The 25,587-nt window shown below is 42.0% G+C and overlaps 2 protein-coding genes across 4 annotated transcripts in view; one reads left to right on the top strand and one right to left on the bottom strand.

The window, feature by feature from the left end:
- The window catches only part of atad2b (ATPase family AAA domain containing 2B), a 99,709-nt gene that overhangs the window by 33,074 nt on the left and 41,048 nt on the right, over window positions 1-25,587 (bottom strand). The window lies entirely within an intron of this gene.
- LOC307014884 (uncharacterized protein) lies at window positions 3,086-11,168 on the top strand. 2 transcript variants are annotated; one of them, XR_013801342.1, is made up of 7 exons: window positions 3,086-3,212; window positions 4,407-4,452; window positions 4,553-4,571; window positions 7,266-8,307; window positions 8,504-8,659; window positions 9,640-9,729; window positions 10,450-11,168. XR_013801342.1 is itself a non-coding variant. In XM_079643121.1 (6 exons), exons 3-6 carry the CDS (start codon window positions 8,206-8,208, stop codon window positions 10,531-10,533), a joined length of 432 nt encoding a protein of 143 aa, XP_079499247.1. In that variant the 5' UTR covers window positions 3,087-3,212; window positions 4,407-4,452; window positions 4,553-8,205; the 3' UTR covers window positions 10,534-11,168. The 2 variants fall into 2 exon arrangements, 1 of the variants encoding a protein (XP_079499247.1); XM_079643121.1 differs by having other exon boundaries at window positions 3,087-3,212; window positions 4,553-8,307.

Genomic DNA, 25,587 nt, shown 5'->3' with positions numbered 1-25,587 from the left:
TAGAGTGCACAGTGTTAATAATGACATAAAAGATATAATTGTACTTAAAGATAATACATATTTTTTCCATTGAGAAATAGATTGGTAAGAATGCATTTGACAAAGATGTTCTTGTTTCCTGTGGCCTTTTCTAAATATATATAGTAGTTGTACAGAACTGAAGTTATTGTCATTCGTTTGTCAGTCTGCAGATGATGTAATGGAAGCAAAAAAAGAGTCTGCCATATGTGTATCAGCATCATCAGATACTGACTTCTAACAGGTGCCATTTATCATTAAGTTACATTAAAGCATGTGTTTCAGACATTTAGCTTTTAGTTGGCAATCAAGGCAATCAAGGGGGATATTAAGGTAAATAATCTAAAATCTGATACTGCTTTGGTTTTTCTGTTGTACGCATGAGCAATAAGAGCTTATTCTTGAAACTATATATTCCCAACTCTATCCCTCCCAGGGGATTAAAGCCATTTTTTCTTCCATCTGAATCATTCCACTGAGCTGTAATTAACACAGCACAAAGGCTGTATATCCCCTGCCGTGACTGCTGAACAAATTCCAATTCAATGGCTCCTAATCACTTAAACTAAATGAATAATTTAAATTCTGTCCTTAGAAATATGCACAAGAAAACCTGACAACACTCGGACTAAATGCATGTCAAGGATAGGACCCCCTTAAAGGCCCGGATACACCAAGCTGACACCAAAGAACTGACACAGACGGACCCACGACTGTTGCGTCGCCTCGCCTATCTGCGTTTTGGCCATGTTCCGCACTGGAACACACCGCAAAGACTTCAGCCGACGGCCAAGAAGCACGTACAAACTGTGCATGCGTGAGTGGCAATAACTCTCCTTACCAGCAGCTGGCGGTAGTGTGTATTCGTCATTCAAAAGAGGCAACCGGAAGACAGACTGCGTGATAACCGAGAGAAGAAGAAGCGTGTCGACGCTCATCGTCGGCCTGACGCCCATCGACGGCGTCAGGCCGATAATACTTTGCCTCTGTTGAATATCATAAAAAGCCTACATGTAAAATTGTAAGCATAGGTGGAGATAAATTAAAACTATTTATTAGTCTTGTATCAAGCTGTGCTGATAAAAAGTCAACTGATTTTCTTTCAGATTAAATTTCAATATTTGTATCACTCCATATTTCAAAATGCAACAGAGTAGTACAACATTGTCCTTTCCAAGTTTTCACAGTATGTAAAAAACATGTTGAGAAGCAAACAGGAGACACTGTAGAAGACTGAGGAAAAAAAAGGCTGTCATGGAGCCTCAGGGTCTTTAGGTCATGAAAGGAATATAGCCATTTGTCACCTGATGTGACACTTAATGAAATGTCCAGATCAATAAATGATCCCATCCTTGCTTTCTAAAATGAAAGAGATCACTCACTTCCCTCAATTGCTGTTATGTTCCCTTTCCATCTCCCTCCGTCACCCGCACCCTCTCTCCCTTTCTCTCACAAAAAGACTGCCATACCACCCTGCTGGTTAGAAGGAATAGTTCAATATTTTTGGAAAACACACTTATTTGCTATCTTGGCAAAAGTCAAATGATAGGGAGTGGGAAACAGATCGCTGCCAGCTAGCTTTCTCCAACAGAAACACAAATCCCTCTACTAGAGCTCACAAGTTATCCTGTTTGTTCTGTACACAAACAGCAACTTAAAAAAACGTTTATCTATCTAGGAAGTTGGCTCAGCAAGAGACTTTCTGGAGTCTCAGCTGGTTGCCCAGCAACCTCATGCTGACAACGATAGGAAATGTTGACGCAAATATGAAGGACTAATTTCCTTAGACCATAATTCTACCATACAATCCAGTGTTTACACATGCACTGCTAATCTATCTATGCAAGTCAGCATACATGTGTCATCATGGAGATCCAAGAACAGCCTAAACATAAACATAACTTTGATGGAGAAGAATCCACACATTCCATATTTGCCAGCCGAGTTTGCAAAATGCTAACAAATCAATGCCATGTCACAGGAGTTGTCAGACTCTAAAGCGACAAAAAGCTGACATTTTCTGTAAAATGTGACTGTATATTATTATTATGCTAGACTATAAGGAGAAAATACAGTCACAAGGTGGAGGGATTGAAGACATAATTCAGTGTGGGCATCTATCTTTCCCTGTCCTTCTCCTCTCTGCTGCTCAGTAAATGGCCGGTGTGATGACGGTGCCTGTGGTGCCCTCTTCTCAGAAGACAGATATGCCCTAATGCACCAGCAGCTCCAAGTTCTGTTTAAGATGTCAGCCTCTGCGCACAGGTACATACAAAGTAGGGTCTGAAAGCTTTCTGGGGGAAAGGTCTGTCGCCCACAGCCAAAACATGCATATAGACAAGCTGTAAGGCAAGAGTGATGAGGTAAAGAGATGTGCACTGGTTGGCTCATTTGACTGACGTGTGAGTTATCACAGCCCTTGTGGAGGAGAGTGTGCACCTAGCAAGGCAGCTCCAAGGAGAACAGCAATGTCAAACCGCTGGCCCCTGCTACATGCCTTCTATGCAGTGAATGGTGCAGGCCCATCATAAAGCCAGGAAATCAATGTCAATTTGGACAAAACAACCTGCTACTCCCACAATATAAAGGGGGACGAGCTGTCGCGTAACAACCGTTTGTTCTTACTCTACACATCTGAAGATACACCTTGGCCCATAAATACATAAAAACACTTTCGTGGTCTCTTCTTCTCTCTAAATGTAGCACTCAGAGAAGAACTACTTGCAAGATGCTAGCAACTAGTGGGGTCTTACCCACAGGGTTAACTGCACTTAGGAAAGATAAATAAATGTTATGTACACTGATAAAAAATATTTTTTGGTCCTGTAAATATTACTTAGATTATGTGTTTTACTTCTACAAGAAATTACTAATTTAGTTCTTTAACTCAAAATGTCTCCTTTTATTTAATGTGTTACTTGCATTTTGCATGTAATTTTGTATCATCATTGTGTTAAGTACATTTTAACCATAGAACCAACTAAATATTACCTAAAGTATAGTGTTGATTGTAAAACGGTTAAAAGCTAATAAAGTTTACCTTGGCAATTTAGGTGAACGTGGGTTACGCCCTATGACGTCAGAGTAGTTGCACACGGTACAGAGATTCGGGAGAAGAGGACAATTTACTGAGTGGAAGATGGCATGGATGGACCCTCTGCTAATGTGTTGAATAATCGTGGATTTGGAGTCATGTGAGTATATTTATGCGCTTGGTTATCTGGTTACATTCACGTTATCGTGTCTGCTGAATGCAGATATTAAAAACGTACATTAAGCTGACTAGTCAGTCAGCTTAGCCGGTTAGCTCGTTAGCATGCTAGCTAACTCAGCACGTGGGATAAATCAGATATCAAGGTGTGGGTTAGTTTTTAGTGGGTTATTTATTATGTCAACTCCGTTTCTGATACGCAAGAAGACTGCAAAATGCGTCTGATTATTTTAGATCTTTCGAATCCAGACGAGTTATCTCTCCACCGCCATTACACACACGCGGCTGCTACATGCAGCAACACACACACGGAGGAGATGACGGAGAGAACGCGCTCCGAGGTGCACCTATAAGTTTGGTAACCTAACGTGTTGTTGTGTTGATGTAATTAAAACTCGGCGAGAAGCACGGCGCGCGACCATGCTCGCGGCTGGCTCACAGCCAACATGAGATATTTCAAAATATCAGAGAAAGAGGCGCGGATTGCGATTTGTAAAACGTGTTCAGCAGACATTTCTCGAGGGGGTAACTGCAAAGACTTTCACCACTTCGGGATTACTCCACCACTTGAAATCAAAACACCCGGACAAATATGCGGAGTATGATCAACGTAACCCTGTTCTCTGACATTCGGTCGAAAGCCGAAAGGGCCTTTTTAACCATTTTCGGCCGATAATTTTCGGTGGCCGAATATTCGGTGCATCCCTAGTGAACACACTTGTGTTGTGTTGAGCCAAATCAACAAATTCATGTCTCTGTGACTGAATGGAAATGACAATAAATAAAGCACGCACACGCACACGCACGCACGCACACACACACACACACACTTTATAATTGATATAATATCAGGGAACCCTAAGCTGCTAAAACACATGGTGAAACTTTTATTTCCTCCAAAAATAAAAAGTCATGCCATAGAGGGTAAAAGTGTTTCGGGACTTGTTAATTTTTTATTGTTAATGTAAAATTATTATGTCCTTGGTAAAAACAATTTTGCTAATGTAATTTGTTTTATAAAATTTTGTTAAGCTTTGTTAAAGTGTTTCACACCTTGTAATTCTCGTTTGCCCTTCCCAGCCACCGTACATTAGTCAATACCATTAAAACCAATGTAAAGTTATGAAGGAAAAAAACATCCATTTAAATTACATTTTGTACTTTCTATATTTCACAGGCTACTAAAGGAAATTAACCTTTCAGCAAATTCTCACGACAACTGAGTAAGTTTATCAAGTTATTATTTGTATATGTTTAAGTTGACATGTAACATGGTTTGGATTTGAAAAGGTTAACATTTGTATTTATTTGTTTTTTTTCCAGTATCCACAAGATGGGATGGGTGTGTAAAACCTGTGACTTTCAATCAAATAAAAGGATAGGGTTGTTAAAGCACTACAGGCTAAAACATGGACATTTTTCCCGGAGCCAGTCAGTCCCTTGTCTTTACAATGATTGCCCTTGTTCATTTAGAACATTCAATGCCCTTCGTGCCCATTTGTCCCGACAGCACGACGAGTCAGCAACACCAAGGGAAGTTCTTTCATTTAGTTGTCTACTATGCAGTTCTAGTTTGTTTCATTCAGAGAGACAATACATTGAGCATCTTGGCAGACATTTGAGGAGATATGAAGTTGTCGCATGTGTGTTCAAAAACTGTAGCTTCAAAACCAATATATATTCAACCTTTACTTCTCATAGACGGAGGAAACATTCAGCACATGGCTCGGAAGACTTTAAAACTGAAGTCTTAAAAAAATACCCTGATCCCACTGTTGCTCAGGGTGAGTCGTTGAGTCAGGTTATCGAAGATGGGGAGGATCCTGAGCCCTCTGTTGATGAACGAGAAGATTCATCTCGGTTCATAAAAGAGAAGTTTGGCCAACTCTTCCTAAAATTAGAGAGCCCTTTCAATGTGCCAAACAAGTGTATTGATGAAATAGTAGATGAGCTTCAGTTCATTTCCTGCACAGCCTCCGGTCCAGTTTTAAGAGATGTGGTTGAGTCAACTTTAAAGAGTCATAACTGTGATTTTGATGCAGCTGTAATCTCAGATTTAGTGAAAAATCTCTGCGAGGCACACCCTGTAAGTTCATCTTTGGGAACAGATGGACCTTTTACTACTTCGTACAAGAGACGTCAATTCATGAAGAAACATTTTTCAGTTGTTGAGCCAAAAGAGTACATACTTGATAACAAAGAAGGAAAAACATTCCAGTATGTACCGATATTGCAAACCCTGCTGCAGTGTTTTAAAAATAATTCTATCCAAGAAAAAGCACTAGGTAGCGGAAGATACAGTATACTTGTTCTTCCGAATACCGGTCCTCTCATGATGGCTCTCACTATCAGAAAAATGATTTTCTTTTTTCAGCGGAGGAAAGAATTGGTATAATTCTGTACATTGATGACTTTGAGGTGTGTAATCCTCTTGGGACCTCCCGAAAAAAGCACAAAGTCACGGCTGTGTATTGGGTGCTGGGAGATGTTCCAGTGCAGTCACGATCAACATTGGATGCTATTTATTTAGCTATTCTGTGTAAGGCACAGGACACCAAAAGGTTTGGATTCCAGAGAATGTTGGAGCCACTATTAACAGATTTGAAAAGCTTGGAGAAAGATGGTCTTTTTGTACCATGTTTAGGAAAAGTCGTCAGAGGGACTGTTGTGGCTGTGGTGGCAGATAATTTGGGAGCCCATTATGTGGCAGGATTTGTCGAAAGCTTTTCCGGTTCTCATGTTTGTCGGTTTTGTCTCTGGGAGCGTTCAAACTTTCAGGACAAAGAAGTAAGATCTGGGGTTTTTTCAACGAAGAACTAAAGAGCAGCATGCACTGCATGTTCAGACAGCTTTGTCTGGCCTGCATCACACACATTTCTGTGGTGTCACTATCTGAACAACTTGACCATTTCAATGTAACATCTGGTTACCCTCCAGATGTTTTACATGACCTGCTTGAGGGTATTGTTCAAGTGGAGTTGGCATTATCATTTAATAAATTCATCAAGAACAAATATTTTTCTCTCGTGGAACTCAATGACTCCATTCTTCAGTTCCCATTTAAATGGGGCGACAAAACAAATCGTCCTCATCTTGTCCCTGGCAACTTTGCTTGATCAGTCGGAGTGAATGCACATGAAAACTGGTGTTTGCTGCCTCTGATGATAGGTTTAAAAGTACCTGTACATGACCCAGTGTGGCAAATGCTGATGACCTTGAAAGACATCTTGGACCTTGTGATGTCCCCTGTCCATACAGAAGAAAGCATTTGCTATCTTGAAAGTTTGGTTTCCGAGCACAGATGCAGATTCCTTGAAGCTTTCCTACAAAAAAAGCTCATTCCTAAGCACCACCCTCAGCTCATTCGGGAATTTGGCCCTGTGGGTGCCCTGTGGACAATGAGATTTGAAGCCAAACATAGCTTCTTTAAAAGAGCTGTCAGACAAACAGGCTGTTTCAGGAATATCTTGTTGTCCCTTGCAAACAAGCACCAGCTGATGATTGCACACCGTCTCCATGAATCAAATGCAGTCAGACCAAAACTCTCAGTCACAAAAACAACAGAGGTCTCTTTAGATCTACTCAAGGATGACATAAAAGACAAAGTGAAGTGTAAATTCCCTACAGTCACAAAACTACATGTTGCAAATAATGTGTGCTTTTTAGGCACCATATATGCAACTGGGATGTTGGTGTGTTGTGGCTCTACCGCAGGATTGCCTGACTTTGCAGAGGTGCTACAGATGTTGGTCATTCAGGACCAACTGAACTTTGTTGTGAAACTACAAAACACATGGTACAATGAGCATCTTAGGAGCTACGAGTTGGAGAACACCAGCAATGTGCAAGTACTTGAGCATGGAGAGATTGCAGATTTTTATCCTTTGGCTGCATACACTCTGGCAGGAAAACGACTGGTTACCTTAAAGCACCACATTTGCCTGTCCTTTTAATTGCCACACAAAGTCACACAGTCCTTTATAAGTCCGATTTATTTCAAGTTGATTAATCATTTATTTCAATTTTTCGGATGCAGCTTCTTCTATAGAGGTGGGTACCCCAGCAAAGCTCCGGATCATTTTTGAAGAAAATGATATTCGCAAACTGGTTCTACCCTCGGGCATCCCCGGAACACTCCAGGAACTTATGTGTGAAATTAAGGAGACATTTCATATTCCAGGGGAGTTTTCCGTAATGTACCAAGACATGGAATTTGGTGGCCAGTTTATCACTTTGAGCTGCATTGAGGAAGTAGAGGACAAGGGAACTTTGAAGGTTGTACAAACCCAACCAATTGTACTAAATCTCAGTAATGTGGAAGTGTTCCATGTTGACTCCTCCCTAGCAGAAGAATCTTCCCATAATTCTTCTGTCCACCCATCTGGATCTCAGGACACCATCCTTCTTTCCTCCTCTGATCAAAGTGGAACACTTTGCCGGTCTCAGGTGTGGCCTGCACGGTTTGAAATCCCTGCCTTTTCATATGATGTAGACCTTATACTTCAAGCAGGCAACCAGGCCGACCAAAAAGATGGCACCCTTGTGAACAATCCCAGGCTGACAAGTAGCTTACTTGAAAAATTAGCAGAGGCGATGTTTCGCCATACCACATACCTTGACGGTGTCCAAGTGTTAGCTGTGGCAGAAGCCTTGTTACAGAAGTATCCATGCCTCAAAGAACCCGGGTATTTTAATGGCATATACGGTTGGCAACAAAGGATAAAATATAAAATGGCCAATTACCGGGCAAAATTGAGATGTCGTCAACTTGCCTGTCCAGAGCTGGAGGTGAACTCTCAAAAAAGGCAGAAGTCCATTGAAAAGGGTCCCAAAGGCTTCAAAAGGTCTAAAAAGGCAGAAGTAAACTACCTGCCACCGCTGCCATTTGGGGAGACAAATGACACTTTGGAGAAGGAGAGAGTAGATTTATTGACAGAAGTAAGGAAAAAAACAACGAGACGATTGTTGCTGAGAAGATGGACCGGACTTTCTCATATCGAAGACTACGAGTTGTCGAGGATTGCCCTGCAGTCCAAGACTTCATGGAGAGTTGGCCTGCACTGTTCTCGGAACATCAGGTAAATCTAGCTTTCATGTGTTTTTCTACCTGGTGCTGTGATTGCTGTTTGTGTATATGTTGCATGTATTAACAAGTTACACTGACTTCCCATTTTCACCTTGCTAATTCATTCTCACACTAGGAAAGCTAGGAAATCATATTTGTTGCATTACGTTAATGACATCGTGTTTTTTTTTTATCACATTTTGTTTAAGATCAAAGAGGAGTTCAGAAGGGTAACAACTCTTCATCTGGAGCGAACCTTTTTGACAAAACTGGATTTCTATACCCCCAAACCGCTGAAGATATTTGGGAAGAAAGGCGGGGTTGCAGGCTCAACAATAAAATGGATACTGGATTCATTCGGTGAGGTAAGCTTTGAAATTCATACAACAACATTACTTTTACTGATGAAAAATAATAATGGGATGCGCAGGCCTTTACAGACACATTTTCAGCATCTTTTAAGTAATTACGTGTTTTCTCACCTCTCCCCCTCTCTCTTAAACTGCCTGTTTTTTAGACTAAAATGTAAACGTGAAGCATTCTCTTAAAATGTGTTTTGATTGCTGTATTTCTACATACTGTAATTTTCGGACTATAAGGCGCACCTGAATATAAGCCGCAGCAGCTAAATTGAATGATGTGTACATATATAAGCCGCACTGGACTATAAGCCGCAGGTGTTTTAATGTTTAATTACCATATGTAAGGGTTCGTGCACAGAGGGGATTGTCGGGAAAGAGATGGCTGTTTGAGGAAGCTCCCATTTATTAACATTTCAACAAACAAGTTGCATATTTGCATAACGTATTCAAGTGTTAGCATTTAGTGCAATAGTAGCTACAGAACATGTACTGTGCTGTGTAAACTGTATCACATAGCGTTTCAGACACACAAACTTTTCAACTTTCAAACTTAAACGGTGCGCTCCCAGCGCACGTACCGGCAGTGATCTACAGCAGTGGTTTTCAACCAGTGGTACGGGGACAAACTGTCTCGCTCTCGTAATGTCTGTCTGTCTGTCTTGCTCTCGTTCTGTCTCTCGCACCACTCTCGGTTTCACTTTTACTTTTGCGCGCTACCTGTCTCACTCTTTTCCGGCCTCCAGCTTTTCCTGCTGGAGCCCGCCGCTTAAAGGTGGGGGGCGCGGACCGGCCATAGAGCCCATAGAGTTAAAGGTGGTGGCTGTTAGCTGTAAAAAATCCATAGATTAGCCGCACCGTTATATAAGCCGCAGGGTCAAAAAATGGGGGGAAAGGCGCGGCTTATAGTCCAAAAATTACGGTACATGAATACGTTTACAATTATGTAGTATTGTTTATTCTAATTTACATTTCTGTTTAAACAGCAAAATGTTGAAAGTAGACAAGATGCCATCATCCGCTGCCTGATGGAGTTCCTTGGAGAGAGTACAGAGGAACTCATCAAAGACTACCAGGTAAATGTTATGATGATTGTTGAATTCATGTTTAATATGTTGTCTGTTCTTCAATATTTGTAAATAAGTATCTCTATAGTTGAGCAACTTGTGCCATAATTTGGAGAAAAAAATATTTAGATTAGCTAATTTAGCCTTAAATAAGGGAGGCGTGTGGCGCAGTGGCATAGTGCGTTGGTCACACGTTCAAATCCCACTGCAGTCAGCATGTCGTTGTGTCCCTGAGACACTTCACCCCAAATTGCTCCTGTGGGGATTGTCCACAGTATTGAGTATGTAAGTCGCTTTGGATAAAAGCGTCTAACAAGTGACATGTAATGTAAAATACATTTAACATAAGTTATATATTTTTACTGCATTTGATGTATTATTTATAGATTTTATTTTATACTTTCTCCATTTCATTTTCTGATTGAAAATGTGTTAGAATCTATGGTTGAGACGTTAAAACCCAAATTCCCCCTAATTTCTGCAATATACTTAATGCAGTTTACATATTGTTATTTACTTCTTGGTTGGAACAAAGCATATATTTATTTAAATGAGCTGCATTCAGACCCATGTCATTACTGGACCAAAAAAATACATGTTAATATAAATCCCCTTCATTAACTTACCCCATCCTTATTTGAGTTGAAGGACACTAGATAATCTATTTAAATACTGAATGAAATGCCCACTTTAATGTAATGAGTCTCACACAGTAACATGTTTTGACAGGATGTAAGCAAGGACATCGTCAAAGAAGACTATGCTGGCCAGCTCATGAAGATCTTTGTCGTCAGCGACAGCGCAGCGCAGTGAGACGCAAATGCTGGTCATGTGTCGATCGTCATAGAGGGAACTGAGGTGCAGGATGGGTGCAAAAGTGTGACAAACGCATGCATACTGCTCATGGGCATAATCTATGCCATGAACTTGGTTTACCCACCAAAGGTAAAATACACTTTTGAAGTGTTCCAAAAGCTCTTTCTCCTAAAGTCCAGACCTTGAGCTCCAAACTTTTAGCATAGAAAGTGGAATGTAATAAGTACATTTAGTTAGGTGCAAACTGTTGGTACTTTCCTTTTTTTTTTTTTCATAGCACTGTGTACTTCTACTCTACTGTAACTCCATTTAAAAATGGAAATATTGTCATTTTAACTTCAGTTCTTGAAGTTAGTTCATATTTTAAAATGTTGGATTAACTAATTCAAACAATCATAAAAAATATGATTTTTAGGGTTTATTTGTATTTATTTTCCTTAGTTTTGTCCTCGAGTCTGACTGTTGGTGGGGTTTTTTGTAACTTGTGATTGTACATAGTATTTTTCTAAATGTGTGCGTGAATAAAAACATTATATTTAGAAAAATGTATTCACGATTTTGTACCTTTACATTGTCATATGTGTTGTAAGCTGTTCTCTAAAACATGACAAAATAAAGTTGATTTTGTTAAAGTGTTTGTTGTTTCATGTTTTGTAGTAGCCTTAATATAAGAATGTATAAAAACTAATGGAAATAGAGCTGATGTTTAATGTAGAAGAAATTATATGTAAATATGACTTAAATATTAGCAAGTAAAAACTACCTGAAAAGCTAAATAGATTTTACTCGAGATTTGTAATAAGATCCAAATGTAATCTTAAGTAAAATCTACTATGCAATAGTAAGTACAATGAGTCAAATGTACTATGCAATAGTAATTAAAATCTACTTACAGAAACTGAGTGACAGTAAAGTTTACTCAAGTGCCTTTAATGACAAACACTTCGTAAGTAGATTTTACTTGAAATATAAGATGTTAAATTTACTTAGGTTTTCTAAGTGCGTTTTGTTACCTCGATTTTCCTAAGTAAATGTTACTCCCCGTTTTTTTCAGTGTAGGCACTACAAGTTATACGCTGCTTGCAATATAGCAGATCATTGTGCTGGATAATAATAACACTTTTATATATTTGATAAATACAAACGATTGAAGGTCCCTAATGGGATCATATTAGTGAGGCAACGAGCAGATCATTTCAGTGCAACTCTGCAGGCTAATTTGTTTCAGGCAGTAATGTAAGTTGTTTACTATATGGTTACTGCTATGTTTGTCTCAACGTTGCTGACCATCTGACAAAAGGCCATAATCTCTGGAGGGAAGCCATTGTACTTTGGGACCAGAGACAAGAGAGAGAACACTTAAACTTCCCAAAATGATTAGATTAGATACCCTGTGAGTGTGTTAAGGGACTCAGGTCATTACAGCTGTTTAATAATAGGACTCTGCAGAAAGGAGATATTAAATTAAACAAATGTTTTACACAGTGAGTCTTTGCTCTTCCTAGTCCCTTTACTGGATCCAGCTTAAGAATGATTGACTTTTATATTAGGTGGCCACTTTCAGTCACATGCGAGAGGTCATAACGTCACTAGGGAGAAGAAATTATTCGCTTTCATTTGTACTCAAATTACAACATGGTTTGCTCATCTTCTTTTCAGGAGCTACTTTATTATATCAAGCTGCCATTTGTCCTCTGAGAGTTTTTTCCTCACTTAGCCAAGTTTCCAAGAACTTTGCTATCACTACATTTTTCAAAAGTTAGATTCAAGATCTGAGACAATGGGCCCCTGCTGTAATGAACAGCATTAAGGAATAATGCAGATCAAGGCAGCACTTAGAATAATGGTTTTGATCTTCTGCAGACAAAAAGTTTGCCATCTAAAGTGGTTTCCTTCAATAGATCATATATCCCTCATTATCTAATAAAAATGAAATAAAAAACACAACTTGAGGTGGATAAAGACATAGACGTATTCTGTTCTCCTTAAGAGAGAAATTGGATATAGGTTTGGTTGTATGATCCACTAACAAACGGCAATTTTCCCAGACAGTGTCTAGACTCAGGCTAATCCTAGCTCAAACCGCCCCATGGTGTGGTTAGTGTTGGACTTTGAGATGTTGGGTGGGGGGGGGTATTATTGATTGCTCCCAGCTCTTATTTTGTGCTGGTTCGACAACTTTTCCTGCAGGCAGTGATCAAAACAGAGCCAGGCACCAAAATAAAAGCCAGCATTAACATGTATTCTCTTAAGGTGTCAAACTGAGTCGCTGTTTCTAATCTGCCATGCTCTGCTGTTGCTTTCTATGTATTCAGCTTTAACAGGTTCTCTTTTGCTCCTGCTTGGTCAAACTGATCATGTTTATATGTAGCCTTAACCTTTGTATAGGTGTTTGTTCATGTAAATAGCTCAAATCACAAAAGTTCCCTTCAGAGGGAGGTTCTCTCCCCCACACTGGAATTACGTGTGAAAGTTGGGGTCGAAATAGGTCATGTGATTCATTTGCATTCTTTCTTTTTTTTTCAGCACTAGTGTTAACCATGAGTGTAACACATTGACAGCCCTAGTTTTAGTAAATACAATTGATATATTTGTTTATTCACTACACACATTCCCTCAGCAAGGAATGATGATATATGAGGATAATTGTATCAGTTACAGTTGGTTGAATTAAGGATAATGTAACAGTCTGTCTGTATTCCTGATATTTTGATATTTATTTTCTCCTGGTTTGTGTTCAGCTGTGTTTCACCTCCCCTCCCCAGCTGTGTCTTGTCTTGTGATTCCCCTCGCTTTCTCTAGTGTTCTCTCTGAGTTCATCGTCATTTTCCCCAGAGTTGGGTTCCTGATCTCTTGCCTTGGTGTTCTAGATGTCCCTCGTCTGTCCTCCAGTGTCTTCTGAGTATTCCTGGTTTGTTCTAGTTTGGTTTGCTTCTTTTCCTTTTGTTCAACCTCGCCTGCTCCTGCAGTTTTGTGTTTGTTTCGTACCAGCTTTTAATTGAATGAAGGCTGGCTTTTTGTTTATATTCCTATATCCCCCTCCCCTGACAGAAATAGCATATAGAGATAATTCTGATTAACCATCATTAGTAATATCATATATTACATACATTTCTTTGTATGATCGCTCTATTCCCTTCTGGTTTTACTTGTAGGAGAGCTTAGTGTGTTTTATATTGCTGACTTTCCCACACTTACAATGCAATTAAACTTCTAAACTTCAAACCAAATTGACATGACTATAATAGTGTTGTGTAATAGAAACCAATATTCAAATGCTAAATGTAATTAGGGGTTCCAAAGTGCATTAACTAAAAGCAAAATGTAAACATAGCCTTCAGTAGTTTGTACAATATATAATATTCTACATTTGCTGAGCAACAGTGATGGACTCGACAGCCCGGAAAGCTTATATTTTCTAATCTAATCAAAAAAAGCTCTGTAATAAATCATAGCTTTGGTGATAAATCATTTTTAGGACCACCAGAGTGACGGCAATTCAACTGTATTGTTATGTTGTTGATGCGGTTTGTGGTGTGGTATTGAATTGCATTTGTAAGGTGGCCATGTATGGATGCGCATATACATATAATGCAGTTAGCTTCCGAAGTGATGGGATGATAAACGATGCTTTGATTTGAGAGTAAAACTTCCATGAAAGTGTTAGAGTAAGAGAGAAAAAGTATTTTACAGCGAGCTGTCTCTCATAAACCTAATAATATTATTATAGAGCCGCAAAAACAAAGAGTAGCATCTCAAACAACTCAAAGCTATATGTTATTGGGCATAAACATGGCAGTATTAACAACAGAAAAAACACAGAAAATATAGTTTGATATCTAAAAAATGAACAATACACAGGCGTGACTTAACATGGGAGAGCTGATGAGTCACATAACTGCCTTGACCTTTCATGACATTTCATGATGAGTGGTTAGCCAGGGAAAGGGCAGTTTTGAAGATAATAGTAATCTCATCTCTGGGGTTTAATGGAGATGTGATGATTAGCCTAGATAAGAGCAATTCTAAGAGTAATTTGATGTAGTTAACAACCCAGTTGGCGCACACTCCTATTCATATTGTGGTATAATGTGACTCATGTCGCTGAATGTGACCATCATGGAGCATAGAGGATTTCATTTGTGTTCAGGAAAGAAAAGCAGTCTCTAACAGAGAACAGGTAAACATTGGCTTATCTATAGTTCTGGAAAATAAGATGTATCCGTACTAAAAACCACCGAAACCAAGACTGAAACTACTCCAAAAGATTTCTAACCACGAAATATAACACCAAAAAACGAGATCAGAGTGATAATAATAATAATAATAATAATGCATTTTATTTATATAGCGCTTTTCACAACTCAAAGACGCTTTACAATATGAGGGAGGGTAGACAAACAAGGACAGGCAAACAAGTAAGTATAGTAAAATAAATAAAAAGGCAGTCAAGAGGAAATTGATTGAGAGGAGGGGGCTTATGGGTAGACAGAGTTGAAAAGATGTGTTTTGAGGCAGGACTGAAAGACTGTGAGGGACTCAGAGTCACGGAGATCTTGGGGGAGGGAATTCCAGAGCCTAGGAGCTGCCACTGAGAAGGCTCTGTCCCCAAAGCTGCAGAGTGTGGATGTGGGAATGGATAGGAGTCCGGCTGCGGTGGATCTGAGGGACCGTGGGGGTTGATAAGGAGTGAGAAGGTTTGTGAGATAAGGGGGGGCCAAATGGTGGAGTGCTTTGTAGGTGAGGACCATCATTTTGTAATTGATGCGATGGGAGACAGGAAGCCAGTGGAGCTCTTTGAGGACTGGGCTGATGTGATGCCATGATTTGGTATGTGTGAGGAGACGTGCAGCTGCATTTTGAACCCGTTGGAATCTGTTGAGGGATGTAGTGCTGATGCCGTAAAGAAGTGAGTTGCAGTAGTCAAGGCGGGAGGAAATGAAGGCATGGATTAGTCGTTCGGCAGCAGGGCGGGTGAGAGACGGTAGGATTTTTGCAATATTGCGGAGGTGGAAAAATGAGGTTTTGACTGTTTGGCGGATGTGAGGTTCGAGGGAGAGGGTTGGGTCAAAGATTACGCCAAGGTTGCGTGCCTGATTGGAGGGGGAAACAATGGTGCCATCGATGGTGAGTGTTATGTTAGTGACCTTGCTGAGGGTGGATTTGGAGCCAATTAGGAGGAGTTCTGTTTTGTTGCTGTTCAGTTTGAGGAGGTTATGTTGCATCCAAGTTTTAATAGCTGTCAGACAGGAATCGATGTGGGTAAGAGGTGGGTTATGGAGGGATTTGGTGCTGAGGTAGATCTGAGTGTCATCAGCATAGCAGTGGAAGTCCAGGTTGAAGTGGCGGAGTATCTGACCGAGGGGCAGGATGTAAATGATGAAGAGGAGGGGTCCAAGTACTGATCCTTGAGGAACGCCTTGGGGGACTGAAGCTGTGGCAGAGGAGTGGTTGGGGAGGGAGATGAAGTGGGATCGTTCAGTGAGGTAGGACTGGAGCCATCTGAGTGCAATACCTTCAATACCAATGTCCCTGAGTCGGGTGAGCAGGATGTTGTGGCTCACGGTATCAAAGGCTGCACTCAGGTCGAGGAGGATGAGAATATTGAGGGAACCAGTGTCAGCAGAGGTGAGGAGGTCATTGAGGACTTTGACGAGTGCAGTTTCTGTACTGTGGTGAGGACGAAATCCAGACTGAAGGGGTTCATAAAGCTGGTTGGTTTGGAGATGACAGTGAATTTGTTTGGCTACAATGCGTTCAAGAGTTTTTGAGAGGAATGGTAGGTTGGAGATGGGGCGGTAATTAGTGAGGGAGGAGGGATCAAGACCAGGTTTTTTGAGGATTGGAGTAACGGCAGCAGTTTTAAAGGCAGAGGGAACGGTTCCATGGGACAGCGAGGAGTTGAAAAGGTTAGCAAGATAGGGGCAGAGGACGGGGAGGCAGGACTTCAGGAGAGGAGTGGGTAGAGGGTGAAGGGAGCAGGTTGTGGGATTTGAGGAACCGATCAGATGGAGTATTTCAAGTGGGGTAACGAGGTTGAACTGGGAAAGGCGGCGCTGGTGAGGAGGAGTCAGGAGGTCAAGGGAGATGGGGGGAGAAATAGTAGCGGTGGAGGTTGGGGGAGATGCTTGTATATCAGATGGAGCTGAGAAGGAGTGGTTAATGGCGTTAATTTTGTCTGCGAAAAACTGGAGGAATGAGCTGCAAGTAGCGGAAGTAGAAGTAGGGAGGTTATCAGCACAAGGTTTGAAGAGCTTGTTAACTATGGAGAAGAGGGTCCTGGGGTTACGGGAGGGGTCAGTGAAGATGTTGGAGAGGTAGGCAGATTTAGCGGCAATAAGAGCATCTCTGTATGCATTGAGATGGAGTTTGTAGCTTATGTAATGGACTGTGAGGGATGATTTCTTTGAAAGACGTTCAAGTTGGCGGCCTCGCTGCTTCATTTTACGCAGTGCGGGTGTGAACCAGGGTGAGGAGGTCTTGAAAGTAACAGTTTTACTTTTGAGGGGGGCTAAAGTGTTGAGGGAGGTGAGTAGGGTGGAGTTGAGGTGGTTGAGCAGATCATCAGGTGAGCTGAGGGTTGCGTCCAGGGGGAGATTAGACGATAGCAGTTCGGAGAGATGGTTATGGTCAATGGAGTGTAGATTACGGAAGGTGATGTTTCTGGGTGGGCAGGGGTTTCGGGTGGGGGAGGCAATGGTGAATTGTATGAGTTTGTGGTCGGAGAGGGGAAATGGGCAAGGGTGGAGGTCAATCACTGGGAGGTTGGTAGAGCAGACGAGATCAAGAATGTGTCCTTTGTCATGGGTGGGGAAGGTGACATGTTGGGTGATAGAGAAATTGTCCAGTAGGGTTGTGAATTCGGATGCCAGCTTGCAGGTGGGTGAGTCAGTGTGAATGTTGAGGTCACCAAGTAGTAACAGACGTTGAGACAGGGATGAGGCAAGTGTGAGGAACTCAGTGAAATCGGAGAGGAAGGAGGGATGAGGTTTAGGAGGCCGGTAGATGAGGATGACTGTCAGTGAGGGAGGGGCTTTGAAGGCAATGAATTCAAAGGATGATACTGAGGGGAGGGTTAGTTCTGTGATCTGCATGTTCTGATTGTGGATTACAGCGAGGCCGCCACCACGGCGGGAGGGGCGGGGTTTAGTGATGTATTTAAAGCCAGGGGGGATGTTTGGTTGAGGGAGAAGAAGTCATCGGGCTGTTGCCAGGTTTCGGTGAGCAGAAGGAAATCAAGGGATTTTTCCAAGATTAGTTCATGGAGGATGAGGGCTTTCTTGTTGAGTGATCCGATGTTAAGGAGGGCAATATTAGTTGAGTGGGAGGGGCGTGGTATGGTCACAGGCTGAAGAGGTGAGAGGTTGTCCAGGTTGACAGTGCGGGGAGGAATGTGAGATGGGGGGGAGGAGCGGAGAGGAGGTGGAAGGAAGTGTGTTATTATCAGTTTTTGGTGATTGAGGGCGGTGGAATCCACTCCAGGTATTTGGGCCAGCTCTGAGCAGAGGGCAGTGGAATCCACTCCAGGTATTTGGGTCAGCTCTGAGCAGAGGGCAGTAGAATCCACTCCAGGTATTTGGGCCAGCTCTGAGCAGAGGGCAGTGGAATCCACTCCAGGTATTTGGGCCAGCTCTGAGCAGAGGGCAGTGGGATCCACTCCAGGTATTTGGGCCAGCTCTGAGCAGAGGGCGGTGGAATCCACTCCAGGTATTTGGGCCAGCTCTGAGCTGAGGGCAGTGGGATCCACTCCAGGAATTTGGATCAGCTCTGAGAAGAGGGCAGTGGAATCCACTCCAGGTTTTCGGTACAGCTGGGATTGTAACGGACCAGTGGTGGGTGTATAATATGGAGTAATAAATGCGCTCAGATGACATGACAGTTGTGGGACATGGCGGTTAGTCGACCAGATAGATGTTATGGAGGATTTTCCGGACTGGGAGTAAACAAATCTGCGTTTGGAACCTCTATGGACATACCTCGGTCTGCGTAGAAGCCCGAGGCAATTGATGACAGACAAGCTTAGAGGAAGCGCAGAAAAGTTATTGAGATTAAAAAGTTGGGAGACAGAGTATCGTAACATCGTAGTGCCGCGGTAGGATGCTAGCGTTAGCACAGCGCTGGCTATGGTTGTAGACCAGCGGCGCTGAAAGTGGAGCTGTTGGCAGCCGTCAGACAGGATGAGAGGTCAGTTGCAGGCTGTCCTTTACAGCCGATGGGGGGACCGGCAGGAGCGGGAGGTTTAAAGAACCAGAGTCAGGGCCCACGGGGAGGGGCAGGACGAAGAATGGGGCTGGTTACTTGATGGATGGAGCAGCGTTAGCAGGTAGGTGTAGCAGGGTAGAAAACCAAAGCGTCCGTCAAAAATGGCAATCGGGTGTAACAAATATGTCCAGATCAGAACACAAAAGCCACAGAATAGTTAGAAATATATAGCAGTAGAAAGTGGTCAGAAACTCTTAGATTAACATAAAGAAAGACGAGATTTTCGGACAGAGAAGCGGCGAACAGTCAGCGCCAGCGTCCTCTCACGCCGAAGTGATGTGTTCTTCTGTGGCATGGTTATTTATTTGAAATCAGGAAACCAGTAACTGCAATCAAAAGCAAACAGAGGTTTCAAAGTGGCCACATAATAAAAAAGGTGGATCTTAATGAGGAACAGATAACAAGTCTCTTTCAATCAAGCTGGGTTTGAGTAGTGCATAAAGTCCAAAAGATCATTTGGATCCCACACACAAATCCAGTCATTCCAACTAATCAAGCACAAATGCATCATGTTTGTGCAACTGTTCCAGTCAATTACAACGTATCAGAACCGAGCAGAGTAAGGGAACACACCCCATTAAGCTGCGTGGCGTTTACTGCCATACTGAAATATGATTAAAAAAACAACGAGAGTAAAAGCCTAGGAGGTCTCTTTTAATTTTCTGTCTGTAGTACAACCTAAATGCTGCAATGTTGGGCTGCTCTCTATTGTTGGGAGAGAAACAAAGAAAAAAAGATAGAGCCCTTTATCATATAAAGAAAGCAAAACCTCAGATCTACTTTAATTGGAATGAAAATGTAAACCTGTCTACCATCCATGGAAGCATCTGAATGTAATTTGTGATGGACAGATATTCCTAGGGAGAAAATCCTAGCTCAAAACAATGAATGTAATTTGAGGTCCAGCCATCTGATTCACCAGTCAAACAACAGAAATGTTGCTGTTTAGAACACAAGCCCCACGAAGTGCACTAGTTGAACCAAATGTATGTCGGGGCCAAGCGATGGTATGCCATTGGGCCCAAAAAAGCCCTTTCCTGTAGACTTACAGTGAAAAAGAGTCACTGTTAATCAGTGTATAATCGTTTCTAGGTAAGTTAACTGCCAATACAAATAGTAATGACAATGGCCTAGAGCCCAAGTTTGGCCAGGGGCAGCACTATTCTCCTCCAAAGATAGGCCATTCAGACTTCATGCACCAACTTTCATAGGAATGAACGGGGCCTCGCCCCAAACACTGTACCATTTTTTTCCACCATGTTTAATGGCAGCTTAGCTTTCACTCCTCTCCATCTCTCTCCTCCCCTTCCATCACCTTTTCTATCATCCTTAGGCACCACAGCTTGCAGTTATTGGGCATTCACAGAGGCAATGAGCAGCAATGCTCAATCATTCCAGTGCAACTCCCCGGGCTCATTCATTTCAAGCGGAAATGAAAGCGCTTTACCATAATATATGCTGTATATGGGTATCTGCATTGCACAGTAATAAAAACAGACATTAAAATCCTGTGAAGAGGATCACCACCCGACCTTGTCAATTGTGTACACTTATCACGCAGTGATACGCTGGGAGTGAAAGGACCCACATACACAGGAATGAAATTTGGGAGACGCTAACACTGATGTCAGCTCATCTGCAAACAATAAATGGTAGCAAAAGGCATCATGGATGATTTTACATTCATTTCACGCTTGATGCCACAATGATCCAAGAGGCATCTGTGCCCACAAAATGGCAGCTTAAGCTCAGCGCTTATTCGCTGAGGGCTTTGGATGCTTTGCATGGATTTTATCATTGAGCGCCACTGGGTGTCAGAGACTGCCATTTAAGATTGTTTTGTGCCTGGTAACATAGAGGTAACTGGGGCAGCATGAGTGTCCAGTTCTTATAACTAATTAATAGCACTACCATTTCCGTATGAGGCTAGATATCTGCTGTCGACCATTAATACATGACCATTATATTATTCCTAAGGGAAATGAATGATGTGCAGCCCTACTAATTACATAATTAAAGGTTATCTTTTAAATATATAAATATATTATTGTAAGAACATAAACCAGGTTTTTCTAAAATGGTTTTAAGAAAACACTGTTCTGCCTTTTTATAAATCAATTTGCCAAACAAGAAAATAATCAACTCCAAGGACAGAATTTAATTATCACATTTACTTTTCCAATTTTCAGATTTGGAACAAAAATGTGAGCGGAGGAACAGAAGTGGAAAAATCTTATCCGAGGGATTGGATGACATGAGGGTGTTTGCAGATCACTTGGATTGAAAGAGTAGCTTTAACAGTGACATACTGGCCAAGTATGTGTCCCAATTCACTTAACTCTCAATTTACTCAAAGTGTCAAATGTAACACTCTTAGAGGAGAGCTTTAGAAAAGCAACAATGGCGGGTATTTAGCTTCTGCAAGCAAAACAAATAATAGATGTTGAGGACATCAGTTAGCACGCATAGCACATCGGCTTCAAGGTTAAACTTCTCCCTTCACCAAGGCTGGAGCCACACAGGAATGGTAACGGTTGTATCCGCTACAGTTCTCTATCATATAGACGGTTCGGCCACACAAGGGGACAGGGTAACGCAGATAACGATAACAGGTCCCAAGGTGGGTAGATCTGGGGACGCAACGCTCTGGGGGGGGCAAACGGCTCCGTGTCTACGCCCTATACGATCATTTTCTGATAACGATGAAGCAATAGCCCCGCCTGTCCCCACGTCTCCTGCTCAGAGATCAGCTGCTGGGCTGTCAGAAGAGGGGGAGGAAAAGAAAGGCTCCGTTTTTTATTATTATATAGAGTCGTTATCAATTTGTTTTAAAGCTCAATAAATAACAAAGAAGACCTCTGACCGGCACTTTTCTAATTTTGTCCGGACGATTTAAACTTTAACGGACATGTTGACCGGCGAAAAAAGATTTGAACGGAAACTCTGCCGCACGGCCCCCTCCTCCCTTGGAAGAGGCTGAGAGGTGAGTGTTTCTCATCTGCTGGTGGACTACCGGAGAGATTTACAGCAGGAGCACACACTTGCCTCGGGGAGGGAGAAAAAGAACCAGAGTCCTGCCTCTCCACACCTCTGCTGCTAAATCCACCGCGGAGAATAAACAGAAGGGCAACCATGGCAACCATTCTAGGGAAGTCTTCTTCGCTGCTTTTGGTGTATTTTGTGGCGGAAGTACTGCGCCACTTACAGGCCCGGCATATGTACTACAGCGTCTCCAGCGGGTCGAGCGGTCTCGTGTGGAAGGACACGTTTCTGGTGCCTATTGCGTGTGGACTGAAGACTTTTTGGATATCGAATTTGGTGCGTTTGCGTTACCGTTCCCGTGTGGCTCCAGCCTAAGTGTCTTAAGTCCATCGTCCTCTTAAACAGAAGAGGCAGAGAGATGAGAAACTCACGTTAATAGAATTGTCTGCAACAGTGCTTTGAGTTTCTTAAACGAAGAAGTGCCCCCTTGTTGACCCGCTTCCTTGTCAGTGCATGTCACAGGCTGTTTGCCCATTGTCCTTTTGTCCTGAGCAAAAATGCAGGCCATCCTTTTATGCAGGAACTAGTTCAGCCCTAGGTAAAAGGAAGCAAGGAGTGTTTATTATGCCTTTAAATATCCCATCAAGGTCTGGTGGTGATAGATTGATATTGGCAATGGGAAGAGGAGTTGTCTGTTTACTGTGAGATACAAGGCAAGAGAGAGATGGGCCATGCACAGCAGTGTTCCAGTAGCATGAATAGAGCCGGGTGGCTGCTGCCTTGGGGCGCACTATTGAGTAGCGGGGAGGGCACATTACGCAGCGCCTGCATTGTTAGTCTTTTATTCCACAAACAGTTGAGTAAGGACAATCTTTTCAACTTGCAGTGGAAGGACACTCGTGAACCATGGCAACAAAACTACTGAAAGGGTCTATACTAAATTATAACACGACTCGAGAATATTTAGCTGACTGTCACAGAGAAAAAACAGCTGATCGAGATTGCAAAAACAGTCATGGGTGAGAAACCGAGGCGTTAATTATGAATGAAAGCAAGGCACTCCATATGAACCAGATCCTTGTGGTGATGCACTACAAATGAACCCAGGGCTGTGATCTAGGTAATGGGCCTCAGGTTTTCTGCCCCCCCAGGGAGAGAGTGACAGAGGAGAGGAGAGAGAGAAGGTCTGTGAGCAGGAAAACCATGACTAACCACGCAGGCTAATGGAAACCACATCCTTCTTCCTGTATTCTTGTGCATTAACAGCAGCGAGGTCTCCCATCTTTCTAGCCCTGACTGACCTGGCAGTGGCAGAGGCTGTCCCCATCCATCTAAACAGGCTTATCTGCGGCCACTTTAACACCTGATTCAGAAATAGTCTTCAAAAAGCTTTTTGCGTAACTTCCTCCACAGTTTCCAAATGGTGCATCCCATCACGGCCACCACTCTCCTGAATATCTAAATGTCACGGGCAATTCTCATCTCTAGGCAGTGGGAAAAGAGGGCTGGAAGGAGTGGGGGAGAGGTGGCCCAGATAAAAGCCCCATAGAAGTGCAGATACCAAAACAGCCCCAGATAGGCTTTCCCCTGCAGGTAATGATCGAGGATAACTTTAACCTTCATGTGTCCTGACCTTTCACATAAGAGGAAGGAAAAGCCAACGACCCCAAAATGACCTGGCTGCAGTGGGCAACAGTTTATTTATTCAGTATTGGCACAAAGGATTGTAAAGGGACTCTTAGCTTATCAAGCATTGTAAGCCTTATTGTAATTTAATCATTTAGTTCATAATGGATAACCTTTGTAGCATGTCTCTTCTTTCTACGATCCACTGAGACTAGCTTAAGGGAAACGTCCAAATAAAAAAAGTTTAAAAAAGCTGTATGATTCTCTCAATCTTTTGACACTGAAGTATTCCTTTCCTTATAACAATATACTCTTATAACTTCAGTCACCAGTGTGTGTGAGTTTCTATTGTGTTATATTTGAATGTTCTGAATGATAAAGTGCCGGATCGACGACAGGATGCCTCTCTCCCAGTAGAAGCACTGCGCTTTTATTATGATGTTGTGTCACATCTCCAGACATGACTGACTCTGTGATCAATTAGCCTAATAGCTGCCTTGCTGAGGTGCTCCAGGTGAGAACAGGCTGCAGATGTCACAAATTAATCACCTGAGTTAGCTTAATTAATTAAGCCTCTGGTGGAGCTGATAACGACTCTCCCAAGAGTTTTCTAAATTGGTGGTCCGCATCTGTGACATTTGGCTCTGGAGATAAAAAAGAGCAGCTTAAAGTAGCATGTACAGGCCTAGTGTTGGCTGTCACCTTTAAAAACAAGATTATAAAATGGACAAGTCAAATCAAGCAATCTGATTGGTTCTTAGCCGTGATATAATGAGCGTATATCATGGGTAGAATTGTAGTTACACAACAAGTCAGTATCCCTAAGCGTCTGAGAAAAGCTACAACCGTTACAACTGTTACATTACCAGGGACGTGCACAGGTACGGGCTAATGTTACCCAGGCAACGGCCCGTTTGGCCTTTTTGGCTGACCTGCCCCTCTGAAGAGAAAGAGAGTTTGTTTTTCTTTTTTCTGTTGTGGCCGAATCAACATGATGAGCCCACAATTAGTATTGTAGCATCTCGCTGCGGTAAACACACTTTGTCAGCGCTGTCATCTGCCGGTGCGTTAAGACCACCTCAGTGTCGGATTTTGGAAACTTGATTTTGAGTTTTCTCATGGCAGTTAGGGTATAAGGGACAAACCAGGGGACATTACTTCCTCTTCATACCGTCGTTTATTTACAAAAAAACACCTAAATATAGTCTAATTGTTGTTATTGTGCTTCTGTCTTTCTGTCTTTTCATCTGTAAACTCCCTCAACGGGGCCGCTCGCGCTCTTTTCTTGATTGCCCTCTCACGGGTGAACAGTTCAATGTCCGGCTTCATTGTAGGATTTCTGCCATGTCTCTACTTTAGTTTGACCATCTCTGTTATTAAGTTATGGATTACTAAATAAATAAGTAATTAGATACCTTACCGTTATTGCGCTCATAAAGAATGATAAGAATAATAATAATGCGTATTTAACTTGTTTCATTAATTAGTGAGTTTATTTAAAGGTGGGGTAGGTAATTTTGAAAATACACAGCCGGAAAAAATCTGCCACTTCCTGACAGAGCCCCTCCTCCAACACACGAACGCACACATGACCAATGAGGGCACGAGATAAGTTTGTGCACAGATGGAAGGCTGACAGGCAGGTAGGCCTTCCAGTTATTTTAGCCGGGCCGGCTAAAATTATTGGTCGTGCTTTTTACAGTACTACGGCTTCCACAGATGACATATTTTTATGATTTTTTTGTCAAAGCATTTAAGATATTCATTGCTATCGGGATGTTAAGAGCATTCCATGGAATATAACTAAAAGTGTATCTCGAGCCGGTTTCTCAAACTTACCTATACCCCACCTTTTAGGTTATTAGTTACAGGCCCTATTTTATCAGTATGTCTGGTAATAGTTACTAACATTAGATATTTTAATGAGATATGGACTGCAAAACTAAAAATGGCCCTAGTTTTCATTTTTAAAATCAAGTCACCGAATGCAAGTAGTCGCCTTAGCTTATTTTGTTATGAGATGATAATGTGAATTACTCTTCAAATGAGTTAATGTAAAAATCGTTTGGTTTCTTTTACATTAAAAACAAGTTACAATTTTCAAAAGGTCTTGTGTTTTTTTTCGGGGGGAGGCCCTTTTTCCAGTTTAGAGCAATAGCCCCTCCAAATGTCTGTGCACGT

This window comes from Notothenia rossii (genome assembly GCF_949606895.1).
Source record: "Notothenia rossii genome assembly, chromosome: 8".
Taxonomy (NCBI): domain Eukaryota; kingdom Metazoa; phylum Chordata; class Actinopteri; order Perciformes; family Nototheniidae; genus Notothenia; species Notothenia rossii.
This window is presented reverse-complemented; position numbering and strand designations above follow the sequence as displayed.